The sequence below is a fragment of the Benincasa hispida genome, chromosome 1 (genome assembly GCF_009727055.1).
Source record: "Benincasa hispida cultivar B227 chromosome 1, ASM972705v1, whole genome shotgun sequence".
NCBI lineage: Eukaryota > Viridiplantae > Streptophyta > Magnoliopsida > Cucurbitales > Cucurbitaceae > Benincasa > Benincasa hispida.
Genome location: NC_052349.1, coordinates 10,090,664 through 10,116,661, shown reverse-complemented (window position 1 = coordinate 10,116,661; position 25,998 = coordinate 10,090,664). Strand labels below are relative to the sequence as shown.

General features: G+C 31.5%; 2 protein-coding genes across 3 annotated transcripts; one reads left to right on the top strand and one right to left on the bottom strand.

Annotated features, from left to right (window-relative positions):
• Positions 1 to 16,001: 16,001 nt before the first annotated feature.
• LOC120073424 lies at positions 16,002 to 18,801 on the top strand. The gene is made up of 4 exons (XM_039026277.1): positions 16,002 to 16,478; positions 17,865 to 18,023; positions 18,124 to 18,232; positions 18,304 to 18,801. The coding sequence occupies exons 1-4, from the start codon at positions 16,173 to 16,175 to the stop codon at positions 18,495 to 18,497; spliced, it is 768 nt and encodes a 255-aa protein (XP_038882205.1). The 5' UTR covers positions 16,002 to 16,172; the 3' UTR covers positions 18,498 to 18,801.
• Positions 18,802 to 18,863: 62 nt separating this feature from the next.
• On the bottom strand, positions 18,864 to 22,422 carry LOC120073431. Of its 2 annotated transcripts, XR_005480757.1 has the most exons (4): positions 22,058 to 22,422; positions 19,659 to 19,817; positions 19,400 to 19,506; positions 18,864 to 19,314 (listed from the first exon to the last, which is right to left on the bottom strand). XR_005480757.1 is itself a non-coding variant. In XM_039026282.1 (3 exons), the coding sequence occupies exons 1-3, from the start codon at positions 22,367 to 22,369 to the stop codon at positions 19,471 to 19,473; spliced, it is 507 nt and encodes a 168-aa protein (XP_038882210.1). In that variant the 5' UTR covers positions 22,370 to 22,422; the 3' UTR covers positions 18,864 to 19,470. The 2 variants fall into 2 exon arrangements, 1 of the variants encoding a protein (XP_038882210.1); XM_039026282.1 differs by having other exon boundaries at positions 18,864 to 19,506.
• Positions 22,423 to 25,998: the final 3,576 nt, after the last annotated feature.

Sequence of the window (25,998 nt, the reverse complement as noted above, 5' to 3'; positions counted from 1 at the left end):
AATAAAGTAAGAAAAAAAAATTGAGACCAATGTCGGTTTTAAACCGACATTGAAGATCGAACCGACATTAAAGCCGATCTTCAATATCGGTTTAAAACTGATATTAAAGATCCATTTTTTTTAACTGACATTATACATCAAGTTTCACTTTTTCCAACCGACATTAAAGCCCAAAACTCTTGTAGTGCAAGTATTTTTCACTATTAGTTATTTTTCGTTTTCGATTATTTTTATCTTTGGAACTCACTGATCTACCACGCTTCTGGCGCATTCCAGACTCATTAGTGATAACTTATTATGTTGGGATATCAATTTTTTATGAACATTTGCAGTTGGTATATGTGACTTAGTTATTTTCTTTGCACCTATAAATGCATCTGGTAATTGATTTGCTATATTTTGCAAATAAATTATTTTCTGAACTTCAAGTTCATATTGATCTATATGGGGATCTAAATGAGACAATAACGATGCATTTCATGTAATTTCTTTTTCCAACTTCTTAATTCCTCCCCCTAATGTTGGAAAATTTGTTTCATTAAAATGACAATCAGCAAATCGTGCAGTAAATACATCACCCATCAGGGGCTCAAGATATTTAATAATTGACGGGGAATCATATCCAACATATATTTCTAACCTCCTTTGAGGATCCATCTTAGTGCATTGTGATGAATTGGAACATATACTACACATCCAAAAATTCTTAGATGGGAAATATTTGGCTCATGACCATAAACTAATTATAATAGTGAATACTTATGATAAGCTACTGGCCTAATGTGTACAAGTGACGTTGCATACAAATAGCATGTCCTCATACAGATGAAGAAAGTTTAGCTCTCATAAATAATGGTCTTGCAATTAATTGCAAACGTTTTATAAATGATTCTACTAAACCATTTTGTGTAGGATCATGAGTTGTAGGATGTTCAACACCTACCCAAATTGACATACAATAATTATCAAAAAGCTTGGAATGTAAATTCATCAACATTATCAAGACGAATGTTTTTAATTGTATAATCAGGAAATTGTGCTCTTAACTTAATTATTTAAGCAACTAATCTTGCAAATGCAAGATTTCGACTTGATAATAAGCACACGTGTGAACATCTATTGGATGCATCTATTAATACCATAAAATATCTAAATGGTCCACTTGATGGGTTAATGGATCCACATATATCACCATGAATTCGTTCTAAAAATGTACATGATTTAGTCCCCACTTTAGTTCGTGATGATCTATTTATCAATTTTCCTTGAGAGCAAGCATCACATGATAATTCATTAGAATAAAAGAATCTTCTGGTTCTTCAATAAGTCCATTTGAATTCTCAATAATTCACATCATTATAGATCCTGGATGACCCAATCGGTCATGCCAAATTGTAAATATGTCTGGATTCATGAACTTCAGGTTGATTGTTGCATATGTTTCATTTACTCGTATATGAGTATAATACAATCTACAAAATAAAGCAGGCAATTCTTCCAATATACGTTTCCATTTGAGATAATGGATATGATATAGAGATATTCCACATTATTTTTACTATCAGTCTCAATATGATAACCATTGCAACGTATATCTTTAAAACTTAGAAGATTTCTCTTTGATTGACTAGAGAACAATGCATTGTCCATTGTAAATTTTGTTCCTCTATGCAAAATAATATTTTCTTTTCCAAAACCTTCAATCAAGTTTGCAGAACATGATATTGTATTTACTTTTGCTTTCAGCATTGTCAATTTGGAAATATTTTTTATTTGTAAGTATGTGTGTGTAGTTGCACTATCTGTCAGACATAGATTTTTACTGCTCATTTTTTAAACATTCAACATATGAAAATGATCCATGTTTCTTCATTAAAAGAAAATAATTACAATAAGAAAAACAACATTTAAAATATACAAAAGTTATTAAAAAAAACATGAAGATAATTAAAAGAAAATAATAACATTAAGTCTAGATATTCTCAAAATCAAAAGAAATACTTGATGTTCCATCAACTACGTCAATCTTCTCTTCAGGAGATTCAAAGAAGTCTGCCACATCCAAATTTATCATATGAGATGGGTCAAATATATCATTATCCTGGTATGCAAAATTTGCTTCCACATTTTTCTCTTTTTCCTTTGAGGAGGCTTGATATAGGTCAATTAAGTGTTTTGACGTATGGCAGGTACGTGACCAATGCCCAGTCATTCCGCATCAGAAACATTTATTTTCAACACTTTTTGAACTCTTATCTTGTAGCGTTTTTCCTTTGTAATAATCATTTTGTATGGTTCTTTTGAAATCTGAATGATTAAAACGACCACCAAGAAAATCATAATTATTTTTTCCTTTATACAGTCACGACCTCGACCACGACCACGACCACGATCTCGACCACGATTATTGTTAAAATTCACAGCATTCACTTCAGGGAATGGTGTCGTTCAGGTTCATCGAGATTCATGATTTTTCATCAATAACTCGTTGTTTTGTTCGGCCACGAGAAGACAAGAAATTAATTCAAAATACTGCTTAAAACCTTTCTCTCGATATTGCTGCTGCAGGAGTATATTTGAGACATGAAATATAGAAAATGTCTTCTCTACATATTGACATCAGTAATTTTCTCTCTGCATAATAACGATTTCGAATTGATTTTAAATAATGCGGAGTTGTAATCACTTACTGATTTGAAATCTTGTAACCTCAAGTGCATCCAATTATAACAAGCTTTAGGAAGAATAACTATTTTTTGATGATCATACCTCTCTTTTAAATTTTTCTACAAGATACGGGGATCTTTTATTGTAAAATACTCCAATTTCAATCCTTCATGGAGATGATGGCGAAGGAAAATCATAGTTTTTTATTTGTCCTGACTAGATGTCGTATTTTTTTCTTTAATAGTCTCCCCAAGATTCATAACATCCAGATGGATTTCGACATTAAGTACCAATGACAAATAATTATTGTTGTTAATATCAAAGGTGCCAAATTCTAATTTTGTGAGATTTTTTATGGCAACACTATCATAAAATATTGTACTTATGTTAAAAATTTAATAAATATTGAATATGCAAAATAACATTAAATTTATTAATTATAACGAGGAGGGAAAAACTGACATATCTTTAGGACCTAACTTTAGTGGGAAAAAAGACCAGAGCTCATGCTGATAAAGTGTTGTGAATTCGAGGAGCACAATGGGAACACGGATATAAAGAAAATATAATATAATAATATATTTATTATATTAAATATATAAAATAAAATAACTAAAAGCATAAAATAACTAAAATTATAAAATTGGATAATATGAAAATTAGTGAAATTTTGAAGCGGAATTATCACCAATGTATGTGTAATTTTAAGATCCACCAAATGCCACTAAAGTGACAACTAGGATGTGAACTTACATAGACACCAAGCATGAATAATTACAAGGCACATGAATAACATGAAAGGTGACACATGGCTTTTGGGACATTAAACCATGAGCATCTATTTGTTATCCTAATATTCATAATAAAGTTAGTTAAACTAAAATTGATAGAATATAACATTAAATTGGCAAGACCAAAATGCATATGAAATTAATTTAAAGTAGATTGGATTATGTCATACACAAATCCTACGAAACAAGCATGGTTTTTTCTTAATATTTTCATACCTTCTTCAAAATTATTCTTTCAAAACAAATACAGTCATCTAAAATTTTGGGTATTTATGATTTTAATTATCTATAATTTCAAACATTTGAAGATTCTAGTTAACCTAGATTTTCAAAAACCAAATGACCTCTTCATGACGTAATCATTTGCTACAACATAATACATCATAGCATTGATATTCATCTTATTATGATAGAAATGCGCACCTAATTAAGTGATAAATAATATAGGTTAAATTATAAAGTTTAGTTTTTTAACTTTATGATTTGTGTCCAAATTGGTCTCTTAAATTTTAAACGTATCTAATAATTTTTTTTTTCAAAAGTATTGTAATTAAATGTGTGGTGAGAGAATCAAATCTCAAACTTCGAAGTCGATAGTATGAATACTATGTCAGTTGAGTTACATTCTTGTTGGCTGTATCTAATAAATTTCTTTAAACTTTCAATTTTGTGTTTAATAAGTTCTTGAAATTTCAATTTGGATATCTAATACATAGGTCATGATATATTCAAAATTTTTAAAAACTAATTGACTAGTATATATATAAATTTAGATTGTATGTCTAACAAAATCCTAAGTTTTCATTTTATGTCTAGTAAATTCGTAAGTTTAAAAATAAAGAAAAATCTAAGAATTAAGGGTCTGTTTAGATTGACGAATAAAAGATGTGTTTTTCAGAAAATCATTTTTATCTTTTAAACACAATCATGTGTTTGGTTATACTTTTTCAAAAGTATTTTATATACAAGATTGGTTGGTTTGCAATATACTAAAAGTATATTTCTATTCATGTCTCAAATTATCACAAAAAGACTATTAAGCACTATGAACAAATAATTTCAAATACTTTCATTGGCCGAGTTCTTTTTTTTAAGCATATAGTCAATTTAATTGGTCATTAGAGTTAATTGTTAGGAGTTTTGATCATTAGATATAATTTATGCAATTGATCGATAGAGTTGGTTATTGGAGTTGATTGTTGAAGGTGGTCGTGTTGGAGTTAGCTGTCAGAGGGGATCATTGAAGTTAGTCGTTAGAAGTGGTTGTCGAAGGTGGACGTCAAGTGTTGGTCTTCAGAGATGGTTATTAATAATGGTTGTCAGATTTGGTCATCGAATGTGACCACCAAAGTTAGTCATAAAAAGTGATCAACAGAGGATTGTGGTAGCCCGTGAGAATTATAGTAAAAATGGGATAGAGGTCAAAATTAAAATTTTTCCAAGTCTAGATTTCTTTAATTTGATAACTAAAGGACCTCCAATAGATTGACTTCAAAATAATTTAGTATGGAATAATTACAGCTAACTACAACAAAGATCCTTCAGAAGCCTCTTTTTTTTTTTTCTTTTTTTTCTTTTTTTTTTTTCATGAAACAGGAGTTACTAATTTTTCTACAAAGGAATTTTAATTATCCAGTTAGAGTTGTGCCTTTCTAATTGTTTCTTTAAAATGAATGGATAACGATAATGGATAGGTAAATTCTAATACTAAAATTAAGAATCCACAACTAGTCTAGCAGTCAAAATGAGTTTAATTTAGCGATATTGACATACACTCTAATCCAAAAAGTCAAAGGTTCAATCTCCACATCACTTATATTGTTGTACTAAAAAAAATAATAAAAAATTAGCCTAGCGTGTCAAAGGGTCATATGTATGAGGTGGATCAATGATGCACTTGAATATAGAGTCTAATTCTGTGTGACTGCCAAGAGTAAAAGTGCAGATATCTTTCCCAAGATTAATAGTATTTCTATCGACATTCTAGAAAGTACGGTTCCATACTTTCACCATGGTGTTAATGCTTATGTTCAGGTATAAATTTATTTATTTTGTGATTATTTTTTACTAGAATTTTCATAAGTCAAGCCAAATTTTAAAAATTAAAAGATGTAGTTTTCAAATGTTTCTTTTTCTTTTCTAGAATTTGATTAAGGGTTCAATTTTTTCTTCCAAAAATGTGAGAAATATAGTATGAAATTTATGAGAAAACAAACATAAGTTTCAAAACACAAAACTAAAAATAAAATTATTACCGAACCGAACGTTAATTACAATGGTTTAATAGTTAAAAAATATTTTTATGGTTCCTTCAAACATATATATATATATATATATCTGTCTCTTATACACATCTAGATGTGTATAAGAGACAGATATATATATGTGGGTAAAAATTATAAAACAAGGTTTCTAACTGCTCCATTCAGATTGTAGACCTCACTTTTCCCCCTTTTGAAATGAATTAAGGACTTACCTTAAATAAAAAACTAAAATAAATAAACAAGTTAAAAGACTTTCACATGTGGTTCATGTTTTCTTGTTTTTAAAATAATATGAACAAAAGTATAACGGGAAAGCTACAACTTTCAATTAATGCGATTTTTCTTGACTTGATTTTTCTTCCTTGTTTATCACATAGAAGACTTTAAGTCTTGGTGAGGCAATTGGAAAAAAATCATGAATCAATTATTTAATTTAATTTTCTCTCCCTTTATATTATATTTTCTTCCTGCAGATATACCAACCCTGTCCCCATCTTCTTTAAGGAAAAGGTCCAAAACAATCGGCTTACTTACCATTTATAATAATCTCCCAAGTCTTCTTTCTTAGTTTTATTTATTTATTTATTTATTTTTAATTTCGTAATGTTTCTACCCTTGAATGACAGTGGGTAAATCAGAATATGCAAGTATATTTTTTTAAAATATATATTTCAATCTTATATTTTATAGCTAATATTTTATATCAATTTCTTTTAGAATTGGTTTCCAAACTTTATATAGAAATCTAATTTGCTTTTATTACTAATTTTTTTGCCAAAAAATAAAATTTGTGTATTATTGTTTATTACATAAATTTCTATTCAAACTGCATTTCGAGCAGAATAAAAGCATTTCAAATTATAGAAAAAGGAAAAAAAATTATAAAAAAATTGGTAACTACGTATGCTTAAAATGTTGTTGATATAATATGGTTAAATTTTATTTGAAATGTTTAAACTCCATATGGTAAAAAAAAAAAGTGTGTAACATGATCATTCAAGAAATAGAAATCACTACAAGAAATTGGGCTCTTAATGTCGATTGTAAAAAATAGCCACGGATGAATAAGGGTGGTTTTGGAAAAAAATAAAAAAACCGGATCTTTAATGTCAGTTTTAAATCAATATTATAGATCCGGTTTATGAAGCTACAATGTCGGTTTGAAACTGACATTGTAGCTAAACTCCCTTTCGTTGTTTCCTTTGGGTGAAACCCTCCCCTCCTTCATATATCTCAAGCTTTCTTTTCTCTCCTTTCTTACAAACCCTCTCCCCCAATCTTTCTTCTCCTACCGTGCGTTCATCCATTATCAAGTTGTGAAGTCCATCAGCTCCTACCGTTCCTCTCACCCAAGTCAGCCCATCAGGTTGTTCGTGAAGTCGTAAGTCTCATCGTCAAGTCGTCAAGTCGTGGGCTTCATTCGTCAGGTCCACCGGTGTGCATCCGTCCATGGGTTTCGTTCATCAGGTCCATCGGTGTGCGTCCGTCCATGAGTTTTGTTCATGGGTTTCGTTTGTCAGGTCCACCAGTGAAGTTGTGGGTTTTGTTCTTGGGTTTTGATAGCTTGTAGAAATACAAGCTATTTTAGCCTTTTACTTAGAATTATGAGGGCTAACAAGTAGAATATGCATTGATAATACTAAGAATTCATGTGAAAAGTGAAGCTTGCGTCGACCGACACTGAAAATCTCTACTAACCCTATATTATGTGTTATTTTGCGTCAAAATGTTTATTTTTGTAGTTATCGCAGAAATCGATCGCATGAATTGATCCCAGACCATCGCAAAGTTGATCGCATGTGTTAATTTTCAAGAAGACAAGTTCATCGCATGGATGTTGCAACTACAGAGTAATAACCGTGATAGAAGGTTGATCGCAAGGTGGGTGGAATGCGTTGGTACTTCGGGAGAAACGAGCATGAATGCATACCTTGGGAGTATCAACAAGATAAGATGATATTGACATTGACCATACCGCGACAAGTGTAGTAATGAGTTAAAACGCAATCATCAATGTTGTCGGTGTTTGAGCTCTATAAATAGCGCTTTTGAGCTTCACTTCAAAACATCCGAGCTTCTGCCTTGAGGCGGATCTTTGTGATCACAGATGAGAGCATGAGCAGACACTCTTTGAGGATTCTCCACCTCCACAGCCCCTTCTGAGTGACGACCGGAGTTTCGTCGGAGATAAAGCTCGAAAGAGACTTCTCCACCATCCATCCATGGCACCACCGGCAGCCTTGACGTACATCTGATGGAAGCAAGAGATTGCCTACATCTAACCCTCCTTCTTTCTTCTTATCTCTGTATTGTGTTACATTTTGGCTTAAGATATTAATACATTTTGTAATCAATGCATCTCTTTAGTTCCTTCAATACCATTTTTATCATCTTCTTCTTCCTTATCATCTTTTACTTTCATTGCAGTGAGTTAAGTGTAGATTGCAAGAGTTATCACATACTCAATCATGCGACATAGAGATATGATGCATATAGCAAACCACCAAGAGGTGTACGTTGTGCGAGTATAGTGAGTCAATTCTCTTTGCTTAGTGCGAGGCTATCGCAATGCTTGTCTATAGGCTAAGTAGCTATAACCAACTGCTCAAAAGGGTAAGTAGTGGAACTCACTAAGCAAAGTAAGCAGTGTTCCTAGAGATAGGAATAATCTTATGTTCAAGCAACCATGCGTTATAGAGATATAAGCATGAGGCAGGCCACCGAGAGGTATGCGATGCGTTAGTATGGCGAGCTGGGATTACCCTTACAACCAAGCTTAATGACGCGATGAATTTATCCCTTCCATAATTCTATTTTTTCATACATCTTATTACGCATTAACAGTTACCGCATCTCTACTAATTCTCATAGTTAAACTTCCATTGCTCAATCTGTTTAGTTAGGAGTAGGAGTAGCGCATAATCCTTTAACTTTTGTCTTTTTACTTTTATTCACCGCCTCAAGCGCATTACTTCAAAAACATTATTAAGATACAAGTTCTTGTGTTCGACCTCGGATCATCCTGAGAAACTTGCGTTCTCATTATACTTGGCGAGAAAGTAAGAAAACCTGTGGCAGGAATGCATGACCATCGCATACATGCTTAAGCGCATATTGTATATTTTCTAGTCCAACGCATGTCCATCGACGCATGGAGATCAACGCATAGCATAAGACGCATATTTATCTCCTCTCCTTTTACAACCACCAGGTTTCATTCGTGAAGTCGTAGGCTCTCCGTCGTGCATCCGTCCATCAGATCGTTTGTGAAGTCATGGATCTCATTCGTTAGATATGTCATTCGTCAAGTCGTGGGTCTCGTATGGGTTCGTCAGCTACCATTCGTGGGTCTCGTCGTGGGTTTAGATCTGTCATGCGCTCCAGCTCCGCTTCCTCCGCCACGTGTCAAATCTACAGTTTGTCAACTTCGGTTCACTCTAGCTCTATCATCTCCGTTGTTTGCTCGGCTCAAATCAGCTCCGTTCAGAACTGTTCGCTTCGATCTATTCAAGATCTCCAAGCTCTGATCTGTTCCAGCAGGGCTACTGTCTAGTAAGGGTAGCAATCAATTGGTCGTTTTGGTGAATAGCAAGACCTTGAAATCCTTTTTAAATTATTTTTAGTTGCTAGAATTTTGATTTATTAGCCTTCAACTTTGCGTTTATGCTTTGATTCACTTTGTAATCGTTTCTGCAGGCTATGAATAAAAATCTATGAAGTTTGCTACGGTGTCTTTTTATGAAGTTATAGTGTTACTTTAGTTCTTACTATATTTGTTATGTTTTCTAGTTTCTACAATTGCATTTAGTACTGTTATTGCTCATGTCGATCATGGTGAGATGTTTATCTTGAAATTGTATTCGTTAAGAGTTGGCTTCGTTGACGATCATTTTACTATATTGTGAATTGTAAGCATGGGTACAAAATCATCAAGTATTTGTTTGTATGATCTAGATCCATTCTTTTCATTTTCTGCAATTTCTTAGGAAGATGGAGGATTTTAGATAGAAGAGTGTCCCCTAAATGTGATTTTTCTCTATTTTTTCATAGAATATTTCCTTTGTTGTTATGATTTAAGCTAAATATGAGAACTTGTGTGATTAATTAGTGAACCTATTTGGTTTTAAACATGATGGAGATATTATTTTGTTATAAATATATTAACACACATGTATCTATTTTTGTCTTTAACACTCTAGTTTTACTTCTGTAATTGGTACTTGAATGTTGATTGGGACCCCCTTTTTTTGGATTTTTGTTTTCAAGAAATGTGAATTTTGTTTCTTTTATTTCAAGAATTAAGTTTATGTAAATTAAATAAAAACTTTGTCCTTTCTTTTGAAATGAAAATTTTGACTATTGTGTAATTTGTTGATTGAAGGTTTATGATTGTATTAAAGTGTACAACATGTTAGATGGATATATTATGAACATGCTAGATGTGGTTCACCAAGAAGAATATATACTATCAGTTAGGTGTGTTCATGGGTTGGGTTGGATTGAGTTGAAAGGCTTTTTAGACCCAACCCAATTGTTCGTGTTATAAATTTCAATCCAATCCAATCATGAAATATTTGGGTTAGGTTGGTCCAGGTTAATCGAGTCATTTGTTTAAAATTTTGTTCTAAAAAGAAGCACAACATAAATATGTAAAAAAACTTATTTAATTATTTTCATATATTGAATTAAGATTAACAACTCAATTTCAATTTAAATAGTAAAAATTTTCTTTCTAAAGTACAAAGAAACTACTTTTAAGAGTTGTTGAATAATAAATTATTAAAAAATATTGAAATTAAATAAAATTAAAATCAATATAATTATAAATAATTGTGTTATAAGTAATAAAAAAACATATTTTAAAAGTAATAATAAATTCGGGTTAGTTTGAGTTATATTAGGTGAACCCTTGAACCAACCTAACCCAAAAAATTTTCATTTATTTGAACTCAACCCAACCTAAATGAGTTGATAACCCAACCCAAACTGCGCGGGTTGGGTTGGGTTCATCGATTTTTTCGGGTCATCAGGTTTTTTTAACACCCCTATTATCAGTTTTACCCTTATGAGTTTACTGTAGTGTGAATATGGTTAGTTTGGGGTCTTTGTAAATTTTGGTTTCTAATTATTTCTTTTCATTTGAACCCAAAGAGATTGTTAATTATGAATATTAATTTTTTATATTTTTCTCTTTATGTTTTTCTTGTTCGATTATGAGCATCAAATATCCAAGTACAAGCCAAGGAGACAAGTTGAGTGAGATGTTAGTGAAGTCCCTCATATATATTTTCTCTTTGGTACATACAATGACTTGTTTCTAAGTAAAAGCTATTAGTTGTCGACAAACAATTTGAACGAGCTGAAGGGAAAGTAATTCATTTTACTATGTTATGAGCTTTAAGAGGTTTTTAATTTTTAATCTTTTATTAGTTTATTTTAAAGTGGTGGAATGGTATGACTATTCTACGCTTATGGTAGTCGTAACTTTAAATTAGTTGTTGTTTATTATTGTTTCTATTGAGTTATGATATATATATTAGTTCACAAGTTTCATTACTTCGTTGAGTTTATTTCTTTTTATAATTATAGTTGTAAGTTTTTTTTTTTTTTAATGTTTTTGCATTATTTGTTGAAATCCTTCAATATTACACTTAGCTTAAATCCTCTTTTATTTGGAAGATATATACTACAATCATTTTAACTGAAAAGAGAAAGAAAGAGGGAGCAAATTCTATCATATATATATATATATATATATGAATTCTCTAATTAAATTCAGCTCTTGTGATATCTATGTTGATTTTGTGATTTGTTCTGTTCAGGAGAGTAAGGTTTCGAAGTTTTCTTGGGATTTATGTTGAACTCTCTTTCATGGATCATGAAAGCTACAACTATAATGGTTTTTTCTCTAGCTAATGAAGGAGTGAGTTTTTTTGGTCTCTTATCTATAAGAAAATATCTATATTTTTTTTATTTATTGAATGAAAAAAATTATGCTAACTTATGTTTTCACTTCCCTTTCCGATCGATTAGTTGTAGAATTTTCCTAAAGAAATGAAGATGAAATTTTACAACATATCAGTTAGTGAAAACATCAAATTGAATAATCTAAATTTTTGCATTAACGTTTAATTTTTAACTATAGTTTTCTATAAGTTAAGGAAAGGTTTTTTTTTTTTTTTTTTGTCATAGGTAAAACTCCAGATTGATAGGATTTTGTTGGTATGTGAGATTCAATTATACGATTATTTTAGTTTTGTTCTTGTTTTTGTTAGATGTATCTATATAACCCTCCAAAGTAGACAACCAACTCTCTAGATCTTTAGACTTTTGAGTTTTATGTATATACTGGTCATTGTAATTTGTTGATAGTTTACTTAGTTATACAACTTCTTACTCTTTTTGTAGTGTACTAGTCAATTTTTGTATTTGCTGAAAGCTGAGTTATATATATAATAGCAATTAAGATTTTATTTTGTGCATATACAGATAAAAGAAAAATATTATTGATTTATACATGCATAAGCATATATATATATATTTCAATAACAAAACCATAACAGATATTTAATAATGGATAGTTATCGCTAAAAAGTAGGTGAAACTCGACATTAAAGATGATGTTCCATGTCAATTGAAAACTAACATTGAAGATATAATTGACATTAAAATCTTGACCATCTATAATGTCGGTTTCAAACCAACATTGAAAACCTTTTATAATATAATCTTCAATATCGACTGAACCGACATTGTATCCTAATAATATTAATTTTAAACCGACATTAAAACTAATTTTACAGTAATGAATACACTTTGAAGTGGGATCAGAAGATCTAAATATTTGCTCAAGATTGAGATGGATTAATCCATCTTTTTTTTTTTTTGTGAGAAATTAGATAATCCAACTTGTTTTAATTAATTATGTCTAAACTCTAAAGATATTAAAAGAGTCGTCTCGGAAGTCAAATTAGGTTTGTGTGTAGGGTACAATTTCTATATATTCATGTTTTAATAAATGGAAATTCGTAGTTTTTTTTTCTTTTAGAAAAATAAATCACAAATCAACCATCCCATTTTTTATTCAACCGTGGAGGTTGAGATTTGAATCTCTAATTTATAAAAATACATGTCAATTATTGATAAGTTATACTTACACTGACTTCACATACTAGTTGAATTTTATTATTTCTAAATTACTCATGTGACTAATAAAATTTATCAGAGTATATTCATTTGATGATTATAATAAATATTTTTCTATCATTTGCACTCTTTTGCTCACTCTCAAAAGTTTATAGTATTTCTATTTGAGACAAATTTGAAACTAGAATCATAAACTCTTTTTATAGTGTATTTAGAACTCATAACTTTTTTTAACATTTTAGGTATGTGATAACTATTCTCTTAATATGTAAACCTAACAACTAGAATGTGATGTAGAACTACATAATTATGAATTTAAAATAAGTTTAAATCATATTTTGGTCTATAAACTTTGAAACTTATTCTATTTTGGTTCTTGAACTTTTAAAAATATCCATTCTAATCCCTAACACTTTTAAAAAGGGTTTGTTCGTTCCCTACTATTAAGATCCTATTAACTCTTAAACAGAATAATGAGACAACTTGTATTTTTGGATAACTTGACTGCCAAATAAGTTAGTCATCCTTAAAAATCTAGTGTTTCAATTTTGAATTAGATGATAATGCGATTTTCTATAGGAGATTTCAAAAGTCATTTTGTATTCCAGATTTTGGTCCTTCAATATTTTATCTTTATCTTGCTCAACCCATACTAGATGGAATTTATTCTTAAATAGATTCCATCTGTATAGAATTAACAAAATCTTAAAAATAATGATCAAAATAAATATTTTTTAAAATTGAGAGATTAAAATAGATGTTTTTAAAAGTTTTAAAATCAAAATAGAATAAAATTCAAAGTTGAGAAAGTAAAATAGGATTTAAACTTTTAAAATAAATGTTGTATATCTCAAAAATTAAATGAAAATAAAATATTGTAATAATATATTAATATTGGAAATTGCGAAGAATAATACATGGAGGTGACAAATTCTAAATATATATACGAACACGTCATTGACAGGCTTCGACTTGTCTTACAATTACATCCATTTATTACATAAGCATCTCTTACGTCATTTTGATTTTTTTTTTAAATTAAAAGAATACTAACAATAGCAATAATACTAACAACAACTAGGTCTGAATTTGTGTGTTTAAATTTCCCTTCCAAAGTTTATATTTTACTCACTATATACTTTAAAAACTAAATAATAACCATTTTAGTCGTTTCATTAATTTTTCTCAAATTAAAATTTTAATTTAGAGCATGTATTTTCCTAAATATATTAACATCATAACTATTTAAGCAAATAATCATAAATCAAATAATAGATAAAAGTAAAACCACAAGATTATGAGTGGAGAGAATAATCAAAAAGCTTCAACGATAAGTTCTTCCTATCACTAGCTTGCAATGAACACTATATAATTCTCGATCATCTGAATGGAGGAACGTTAGATAGTATCATACTAAATATAAGCTTTGTGATTTTGTCGGGCTTACTTTTGAACACCGTTATTGTATACATTATGTACTTTTACACTATAATTATCTGTATTCTTCAAGATATAAATTAGTTTGTTATTATTATTCAATTTTTATATATATCATTTTCCCTAATGATTAATTAATAGTAATATCAAGAGCTTTATACAAAGCAAATAAGTAGAGGCTTATTGTCTATATACAAAAGTTTTTATTTATAACATTGCTAATTAACTTTAATATGATCGTAGTGGTAGTTAGAAGAAATTTTTTTTGAGGGGAGAGGGAAAAGTGTGGGAACAAGAGCATAGCTTAACTGGTATAATGTTCATACTATCAATTTTGTGGTCTGAGATTCGATTCCTCACCTCACACATTAATTACAATACTTTGATTGTTAAAATTAAATAATATTTTGATTTTTTTTTTTAGTAAATTAGATATCATATTAAAATAGATGATTCAATCTCCACTCTACAATTGTTGAACTAGAAAAAATAGAGTTTCATATTGAAATGAACGTAAATGAATATAATTTGAGCTCAGTTTGAACTCATATTGTCCCAAAAGTTTGTCAAGCCTAAAATCTGCAAGACAAAAACTCTTATTTCAAGAGTATATGACCAAAAAAAAAACTTTTATTATTGAATTTTTGAGTCATATCAATCAAAACCACAAATTAATTATTATATCAATTTAAACTTCAAACTTTCATATAATCAATTTATATTTTGCATTAGTGATTTGTTGATCTCTTTAAAACCAAGTCAAAATCTCCTTAATAAAATTATTTCTTATATTCAAAATCCTACCAAAATGAGCAAGAAAAGTCTCACTCTGATTATTCTTGAATAAGTAGAGAAATTTTGAAGATGACGAAAAGATGAAAAATCACTTCTATTAAAAATAAAAAAAATTAAAAAAAAAATTGTTACTATCCCTTGAATCCCTACATTTAAGAAGTCATATTACACGTGAAAATTATGTGCGGCTTTAAAATGAAACTCTAACATAGACATTTTGTTTACTTCTCGTTCGAGATAAACATACATATATATATAGAGAGAGTTGAGATACTCCCCCAGAGGGATGGAGACGGAGATGGAAAATTTTACCGACCCTAATAAAAATCATAACCATTGATTTGTTCAAAATTGGTGGGAGAGAGACACATTTCATATATTCAAATGCTTCTCGATCGCGAGAGAAAGAGAGTTATGCACATATACTTCAAACAACTTCGGTGGGACCCACTTACTTACTATTTTTTTTTAATCAATCATATAAGTTAATATATATTTCCTATACGATTCCATTTTATTTTGGTTTATCTATTTTTTTTTTTATTTTTTTCCCATAAAAAAAATTAGTCTCTATTAGAATTTTATTTATAAAGTTTAAAATTATATCTATATAGTGTCTTTATCTTGCACTAAAATAAAAGTTGGTTGTTTTATTCATTTCGATAAAAATTAATTTTAAGGTCTTAAATTTAAGATTTATTAAAAATATATTAACTAAAATTAGACAAATAAAATTACAATAATCAAAATGATATTTTAATTTATATCTTTTTGAAAAAAAAATATAAAATTGATACAACATACCAAACCTATGGTCAATTTTTTTTTTCTTTAGTTCATATAGGATTTTTAATACAATAAGAATTGAGTTTTAGAACCATCAACTTTATAGCCTTTAATATATAAATATATGAATTGAGATATGTTTTCTTATATATAAAGCGGCGTTCACAAAGTACGAAGATTCATCATTAAAATCTTTTTACTCTGTGGCCTGTTAGACTTTTTCGCTATTTCACAAAATCAAACAGTAAAACAAAAACAAAAAAAGAAGAAAAAAGCAATTTCCGGTATGGAAATTTCATCCAATGGCAACGCCGAGCCGGACTTTTACCAACACGTCGTCGTTATGCGTCACGGCGACCGTTTCGACAACTTCGAGCGGTCATGGTCAGCCACCGCCGTCCGGCCTTGGGACCCGCCCCTTTATAAGGACGGCCTGGTTCGGGCCTTCGATACGGGTCGGACTTTCCTCAACATTCTCCCCTTCTCTTTTCACCGTGTCTTCGTCTCCCCTTTCCTCCGCTGCGTCCAGACCGCCGCCCAACTCCTCCAAGCCCTCTCCGCCGCCGACGCCAATCCCTCCACCACTCTCAAGGTCAGCCAATTTTCACCATCTCCATCGTTGACTTTTGCTTCTCTTCTGTTCTCAACTATGATGCCTGCCTTAGGAATTTTACATTAATTTCCCGATTTTTCTTTTCTTTTTTTTTTTTTTTTTGGTTCTGGGTTTTCGTTTGAGGAATTTCGATGGGTCGATTTCAGTTTGACATTTTTTTGTATATTCAGACAGATAAGGAATTGGTAATAATGAAAGTTTCTTGAGATAGAGATTTCAATATTTCTAATATATCGAAGCAATATCAACATCTGCGAGTCACAAAATTTAATAATTAAGATATTTTTATTTCCGATGTTGATATTAATATATTTTTATTTATGACGTTTTTTTTAGTTTAAACAAAAATAATAAAATAAAGTCAACATGAACGTAGTTACGTCCATCTGCACTATCATCCAGGTCAGGAGTTCAATTTTCTACCTTTACAAATTGTCGGAGATATCAATAGATATTTAATAGATATAAAATAAGGATGACATTTTCTTGTTCCTCGGTATAGTAATAAACATATCTCTGAAATTTCTTTATCTTGTCTTTTTCTTGTCCTTTTTTGAGTTTGCTGCCACTCTGAATACTGTTAGATTTTTTGGTAAAATTGTCAGCCACATTTCAGGGAAACTTGAGTTGGGCTTAAACATAAAATAGCTTTAAAAAATAGTTGGTTTATAGTTTGATTTAGGTGAAAAACCAAACTCACAAAACAATCTCTGACTTTGACAGATGAAGGTGATATGACATCTACTTTGTTATATAATTATAGCCTGCACTGTTGTTTGGAAAAAGGCTTGTTGAAAAGTTCTTCTCAACTTTTTGAAACAAAGATTTGTTCTTTGGTACTGAAAAAATTCATTTTCAATAATTGCTGCTTCAGATGATTGTCTAATTATTATGCTTTTGAATGGTAAAAGTTGTTTTGTGTACTGTTCATGTAATATATTTAAAAGCCAAATTTGGTTGTTATATATATATGTCTTTTTTTTAAAAAAAAAACCTTGAGATTAGTCTCACTTTTCTCCCCAAAATTGAGAACTGAAGTGCGAAATAATTGGAAACTAGAAAATAGAGTCTTCACTTGCGTTAATTTTCTCATGATTGATCTTAACATTATGATATCAGATGACCAAGTCTTCAGCTGAAAAGTAGGACTCCAAGAAGTTTATTCATTATTTAGAAAACTACTCTTCTTGACTTGTTTAACTTTGATGTTGATTTCAGATTGTGTCAAATCTTCAATTTTGACGGAAAATTTACCCTTCCAATAGTTTCAGATTGTTGCACTCAAGTCTCTTTTTGTACAGTTTTTTTTTTTTTTTTTTTCCTGCAAATGTTGAATTTTGACACTTTGGGATCATATTACTGTAGGTTTCTATAGAGTATGGACTATGTGAGATGCTAACCAGTGAAGCAATCAGACCAAAAGTTGCTCCAAAGGATGAGAATTGGGGTTTTGATATTCCACAGCTTGAAGCCATTTTGCCCAGTGGCACCGTTGACCATTCCACAGAACGCGTACATAAAGAGGTAGATAGTGCCAAATGAAGTCATTATCAAATGAAGCTTCAATGTATTTGCCTTTGTTTTTAGCTCTGTTTAACTAAAGGTTGTTTGTTGAAAACTTCAGATGCTTCCTTGGGAAGGGTCAGCAGCAGTTACTCATCGTCGGTACGTTCATATGTTCCAGACACTCGCTGATAAATACCCGACAGAGAACTTGCTACTTGTCACACATGGTAAGTAGTATTTTCGGTAGCTGTCATATCTCGTCCCCATGGTTTGTGCCTAAGATGTTGTGTGTTTTCAGGCGAAGGGGTTGGAGTTGCGGTTTCTACGTTTATGGAAGATACGATCGTGTATGGAGTTGAGTATTGTGCATTTGTTGAACTACGGAGGCCTGTTTTTCGGAAAGGCGATTCGTTTGTGTTTGGGAAATTTGAGGTGATACTTAGAGAAGGGCAAGATGGGATCAAACACATGCCAAATCCAGAAAAAGAATGAAACTATATCTTTCATTGGGAATAAATTGCCACTCTCTATTGTTTGCACCTGCCTTGATTGTCAAAATATCTCTCTGCTGATCTCTCTCTATTTTTGGGTTTTCTTTGAATAAATGAGTCTAAAATTCTTGATATTGGTATGATACTGATAATTGTCAAGGAGAGAAAATGAAAGTGATGTGTGAAGTCTAACCAATGTGACCCCCTCCCCTACCCCTACTGTTGTTTTATTTTCTATCAGGTTGCTAATGCTGAAGATTGATTTTCAGAAATATATAATTATGCAGTTATTTGCATTTCCCAAATTCTCCATACAGTTCATTTTAGTGTTTACAATTGACTTTGGCAGTCATAACAGGCTCTTGTATAGCTAAAGATAAGATCACTTGATATAATAAACTTCCCAAAAGATCCTCAATACACTAAAGCTCCGAATTCTGGTATAGAGTTTTTCATCACTGACAAACAAACTTCTAGCTGTGACCTTTGCTGCAAGTACAGAAATAAAGCTCTTGTGCGACTCGAGCTAGTAAAGAATCGAACCCAAGATCGACCAGGTTGTATTTCACTAGTTACAACCACAAGCTGCTCTAAGAATAGTGAAGATTGAGGAGACCATCCACTGAGTCAGCTAGCTTTAAACTCATTTGGAAAATTTGATACCAGCAGTGTCATTAAGTGAACGCAATTCAAAGTTTCCAGCAACAAATGAATCACCGGTGAGAAAAATGGGTCTCCTCAGGATAGCATATCCACAATAATCAAATGAACAACCCTTGTGTCCTTCAGAACTGTAGAAACAACTCCAACTCCTATGCCTAAAAACAAGCAGCCATACTTTAAACAACAGAGAAAAAGAAAATAACACAATTATTGCTATACCTATATTGATCCATGGCTCACCATGAGTGATGAGCATGATGTTCTGGGAATGGTATTTATCAGCCAGTCTTGAAAACTTGTTGAAATCTCGATCATATCGTCGTAGGAGCCTCTCCAAATTGTGGCATCTGATCATGATCAAGTGAGATATTGAAACAGGAAATGAGATGATTTACTAAACATGTTTGTTTCTTTGAAAATGACAAACGAGAACAAGAAACAGAAAATAGAAAATAGAAACGTTAGGAAATAAACCCCAACTAGTTTTGTTTGTTTGTACCTGTTCATAAATAGGTTCCACAGAATGGTCTGTAGAAGCGGTAGGCAATATTGTTTGAAGGTCTGTGATATTGAAACCCCAGTTCCAATCCATTGGAGCCACTTCAGGTGGGATTGCTTTGTGGTTTAGCTTCTCACATAACCCATATTCTATAGACACCTGTGGACCAAAATCTTGCATTCTAATTTTTTTAGGTGCAATCTAATAAAACGGTTATCATGAAAGTGTTTTCAATTAGTTAAAAGTACTCCTTAAATTTTGACCAAATACGCTGGTTTTTTTGCCCTTTTTATATTATTATTATAATATATATTCATCTATATTTACTTTATAAAACATATCAAACGTACACACAGAAATGAGCAAATTCATTGGGGTTGAAATCAGACTTGTGTGGTAATCATTTGATTTTTTGAAGTTTTTTTTTTTTTTTAATTTGAGCCTACAGATAATTTATTATTTTATGATCTACTTTTTTCTGTATTTTAAAAAATCAAATCAAAATTTGAAAATTTTAAAAAACTTGTTTTTGTTTTTGAAATTTGGTTAAGAATTCAACTCCTTTGCTTAAGAAAAATGCAACTCCTTTACTTATTAAAAATGTAAACCACTATAAGATGTTGAGAGATAATAAATTTAATTTTCAGAAACAAAAATTCAAATGGTTACTAAACAAGGCGTCAATATAAGTAGTTTTTGTTTTTAGAATTAACTAGGAATTCAAGTATTTCTAAAATAAATATAAAAAACATAATTGTAAAAGTGAGAGATAACAAGCATAAATTTCAAAAACATAAAACTAAAAATGAAACAATAACAAATGACCTTAAAATTAAGATAAAATAAATATAAAAATCTAGACAATAAAATTAGATTGAAAATGAATTAAACAATGGAAACATAAGGAATGTTTGGTCCACCAATTTAAGTTGCGTGGAGCTAGTTAAAATGTGTGACCCGTTGTTTGGCTCACATACTTCTCGGCATATTGTTAAATAACTAAACTCTATCAACTTCGACAATGTGCATGATTAAAAGTCTCCACATTTGTGGAAAAGTTCTATCTTCCTCTCTCTCTTTCTTGGATAACTCCACTCACCAAAAAAATATATATATATTAAAATAAAAACATAATTGTATTCCAAATTAACCCAAATTTTGGATAAAATATAACATTTACCTTATTAAATTTATATATTTCAAACTTTATCCTAAATATAGAATCCAGATTCAAGCTATCTAAATTTGACATCAAATCTAGAAAATTTGTTATATTCCTATTCAATCTCATAGCAAATTTGAGGGAAATTGAAAATTAGAAATTCCACAAAATTTTGAAATCAAAGCATCCACTTCAAATACAAATTTTCTAAATGTTGACTAAACAACTCTAAAAACCAAACATATATTATTTAACTTCACAAACAAATTAACTCTCTAAACTAAACTCAATCCATATTAATAACTCAATCTAGCCTAAATGTCCCTGAAATTTCAACTTCTCATTTACCATCTCCATAAATTTAAACTATGTATAAAATGTGTGTGAGAGTGGAATTTTTATCTCCTCATTTTGTCCTAAATTCTTCTCTTCGTATGATAATAATTTTATGCATTTTTCGTGTCTTCATTGTCAAAAATTTTCATTGTCAAAAATTTTCATGTTTTCGTATAAGTTTTATATATTTTTTATACAATAGTAATCAAACAAAGTATATCATAGATTTGAAGTTTATAAAATGAGGGTTAAATAAAATTTAAAATTAGGTTTGAATCATATTTTAGTTATTGAACTTTGAATCTTATTTTATTTTGGTCTCTACTTCAAAAATATTTATTGTAGTCCCTAAACTTTTAAAATGTGTTTAATTTAGACCCTACAATTAAAATTATGTTAACTTTTCAATAGAAATGTGAAATAGTTTGTATTTTTTTATGACTAAGCTTTAAATGTATTAAGCAAGATGAAGGTAGAGTGAAATATCAACAACCAATACTGAACGACCGAACTTTTGAATTAAAAATGACTTTTAAATTCTCTCGATTTACCACTTTATTTAAAAGTGGAACACTAGATTTTTTTAATGTAACTAACTTAATTGGTAGCTAGTTATCTAAAAATACAAACCACCTTATCATTTTGTAGTTAACAAAATCTTAATATAACATGAATTAAAATAAGCACTTTTTAAAAATTTAGAGATTAGAATGAATAGTTTTAGACACCAAAATAAAATAATATTCAAAGTTGAACTACTAAAACAGACGTTACTCAGGAACGATTTAAATCTTAACTTTAATTATAAAAAGTAAGTCAAACATTTGAAATCAGGTGCGGTCTTCCAACTAGTACACAATAATGGAGGGAAAAAGAAATTCGAGCCGGACCGGAGTCTAACCTTGAGTTGGAAGGGGGCGGCGGAATCAGGGGTGGCAGTTTCAGTAGAAACATCGTCGACGGCGGCGACAGCTTGGGCGGCCGTCTGAAGGCAACGAAGGAAGGGAGAGACGAAAATCCGGTGGATGGAGGATCCGAGATCGTTCATAATGACCCGACCCATATTGAAGGCCCGGACAAGCCCCTCTTCCATGAGGGGCGGGTCCCATGGACGGGCTGCCGTGGCCGCCCATGACTGGTCGGAGAAATCGAGACGATCGGCATGACGCAGAACGACGACGTTTTGGTACAAGTCTGGGGAAATGGAGTCCATTGAAACAAAGCAAATTTGGCGACCTCTATGAGAAGACTTAACTATTAAATCATAAGCACCAAACTTAAAATCTTAATAAAATAAATACAATATAACCAATATTTAAAATATTGTCGAGGTCTCGATCTTACAGAAACTTTGATGAAAATATCAATAAAATTTTGATTTCGATGGATAGTTCTAGAAAAATTATTAAAAAAATTCAAAAAAATAAATTTAAATTAGCAAATGAATGTTTAATAATTTTTCAATAAGTTAACATGTCTGTTATTTATATTATATTTATCTTAGTGATATTTTGTTGTTTAATTATTATGTTTCGTGGATTTTTCTAGATATAATGGAACTATCGATTCAGTTCTCATTTCGATATCGAACTTATGTAAACGTAGAAATATCAATGGAAATATCGACATGTCGATGGGAATTTAATACTATGAGTATAACATTACAAAGATATTGGTATTTTTCGATGCCCAAAACCGTCAGGTAATTGCAAAAAAAACCATCGGCGAATGATCTCTTGACGTCGTATATATCATCGACCATGTAGTCGCGAGATATCAATCGGGAGAACGAATGTCAAAGCTCTAAAGGAAACCGTCGAGAGTTAGTCATGACATCGGGAGTTATTAATACCGATGTCGTATATATTCTAACGAAGTAGAACACCGTCTGGAGTTGTTTGTTATGTAGGATTGATTGGTTTTTAGGCCTATTCCCGACACTGGAGTCAGGATATTGCTAGTATCTACTGATGATGTTGTAGCTTGGCATCGGAAGATACAATCATTGCTGATCTTATTCATTGGGAAATAGGCATATTGTTGACGCTTTTCGTCCGCAATTGCTATTTTTTTCTAAAAAAAAGTTGCAGCTATAATATTTGAGAATCTGATCAAAATTCAAGCATAATTACAATCAAAACAATCCATCACATATTGAAGTAAACTTCATTGCATAGTCTAAATTTCATTTAAATAAAATATGACCACAAGACATTAACTATTTCATTATTGAAAAAGAGTCAATCACAAAACTGTTGGGGTTGATGCCCTAAAGTCTTGTGTCCTGTAGTTTGTAAATAGTTTGTACGAACGCTTGTGTTGTTAATATATGATATTTACTTCACATCTTGTTTTTTGCTCAGTTGCTTGTTTTATTTGCTTTACCACAAACCAATAAACATAAAATCCCTAGTTATCCTGTATGTGACTCAAGCATGTATGTGGTGACATACAACTGGATCATGTCTTGAGTGATAACCAAAATGGTCTGTAGTATATGGATATAGGAGGGAAATCTTATCCTGGTAACGCTACAAGATGCGCCCACTTTATGGAATGGTCACAAGTGTTTGTGATTTATCATAGATGGTTTGATCCTGATCAATCATGTTGGGGACATGCGAGCGGGGGCGTCCTATACAAAGAGTTTTGTATAAGACCTGACAATGAAGTGTTAACGTCTCGTTATATAACACTGTTCATGGCAGGACTTCACTTCACTAGGATGACCATAGTAACATGACCTCAATCCTAAGTGAGTTGGGAACTCTGCCATTGAAGGCGGTCTTTTGATTTGTATGGGTGCGAGTGGCCAGGTGTCGATTCAAAACCTACCATTTTGGGGATTCATTTGATTTGGGAGTTGGGAACTCAACTACAGAAGATGGAATTCACTCCTTCCCCAAGAAAGGGGTAAGTAGATAGATAGTTCCCTTAAGGGCTGATTCCAGAGCTTGAACAATGTGGCATCACACACCTTCTCTTGGCCCGAGAGGTGTTCACACATAGTTGGACTATGTTGTATTGTTCATTAGAGGAATCAGTGGTACTTAAGGAGTGAGATGTAATTACAGGGACAAAACGGTAATTTGGCCCAACTGTACTTACGAGCATCTGTGAAGGTCATCGTACTCATGATTGGTTATATCCGATGGACACAAAAATTTATCTGTGGTAAGAAGAGTTCAACTGTTGATCTTTAGTGGAATGCCTTGACAGTTAACGGACTGTGGATTTCGTGACTAAAAAGTTTAGTCAGCTATTCACGGACCGTTGGAGCTTCGAGCCACAAGTCCGTTAGGTCCCCTGGGTAGCTTGGATAAAGTCGAGAACCAATATTTGGGTTAATTTGAAATGTTCAAACTGATAAGAGAAAGTTCGATTATATATATGATATAATTGGACTGGTTATTATATATGATATAATTGGCTAAATGTATGAGATACATTATTTTGGAGAAAATATATATAAATATGATTTATATCAAGTAGAGGAGAAAATACTATAGTAGATATGTGATATCAAACTATAGGATAAAAATATAATATGATTATATTTATTATTAATTAATTAATGGGTTAATTATATGATAATTAAGCCAATTTATCACGTTCGGACGTGGGTTAGTGAGAATGTGTCGGTTATTGTAACTGATGAAAATAAATGAAATTGTTTCATTTAAAATCGTTCGTTCAGTCGCCCGTCCAAAAAGAAAAAGAGAAGTTGCTGGTGAATCGTAAACAATTGCTTAAGTATTTCGAGAGACGATAGTCGCTCTTCACCTAAACGATCATCCACGTCGCGCTTAAACGATCGCACGCTAGTTCCTACAAGATCGGATAGCTTTCTTAAACGATCGTATAGTGTGATGAGTTTGCTAAACAATCGTATACCATTTCCTAAACGACAAGCATCTTGCTATACGATAGCGTTTTTTTTCCTCCCACTTGATTATCGCCTACACGATTTGTGCTTTTTCTTTCCTCTACCAAATTCACCAAAGACCACGCTTTGGGTTCTCACTCCGAGAATACCCGGGGCTCTGTTCTGGTAGTGTTGTCCACGCGGCGTTCATGTTCGTGCGGTTATTTGTGCCGCTATAGTCAACGCTGCTGCTGGGCGTTGGTTGATCGGGTAGAGGTTTCCACTGCATTGAGTTCCGAAGTTTGAAGACTGTCTTCAACTGGTATGGCACTCTCTCCCTTGTTATATCTTGTTCATAGCATGCCGAAAATTGTTGTTTGTTTGCATAACTGTACGTTTGAATGTATATTGTTGTATTTCGATCACTGTGAAATTGGAGCGATCCGAATGCGCTCATGGAACTCTTCGGTAAGAGACCATTCAAAGACTACCACAAACTAGTATACATGTTAGTGATAAGAGCAAAAACAAAAGGGAAAGAAGTAAATAGTAAGAGAGATGCACACAAAGAATTGTTAACCTAATGCAGTGAAATCACACCTACATCTGGGAGGCTTTCTGCCTAGGTGAAAAGAGATCCACTAGAATATTACTTAGTTTTTCAACATACACTTCAACTAAGATTACATAGAGTCAGTTTACTAATGTTTGAATACTAGTGAGCAAGTTAGGCTCCCTCTAACACTGATATTGCTATGATGAGTCTGCAGATTTAGGCTCCCTTTAAATTTGATGCCTCAACAACGACTTCACCCCTTTTCCACCTGCTAGTTGAAGGGACACTCAACCAGCACTCTCCCACAAAACTATATCGAGTCTACTTGGACAACCCAAGCTTCAGAGAACAATCGTGCTTCTTTTTTCTTCAGAAAAAAAACAACAATCTGAATGCACAAACCTTTTGCTAGATTATTATC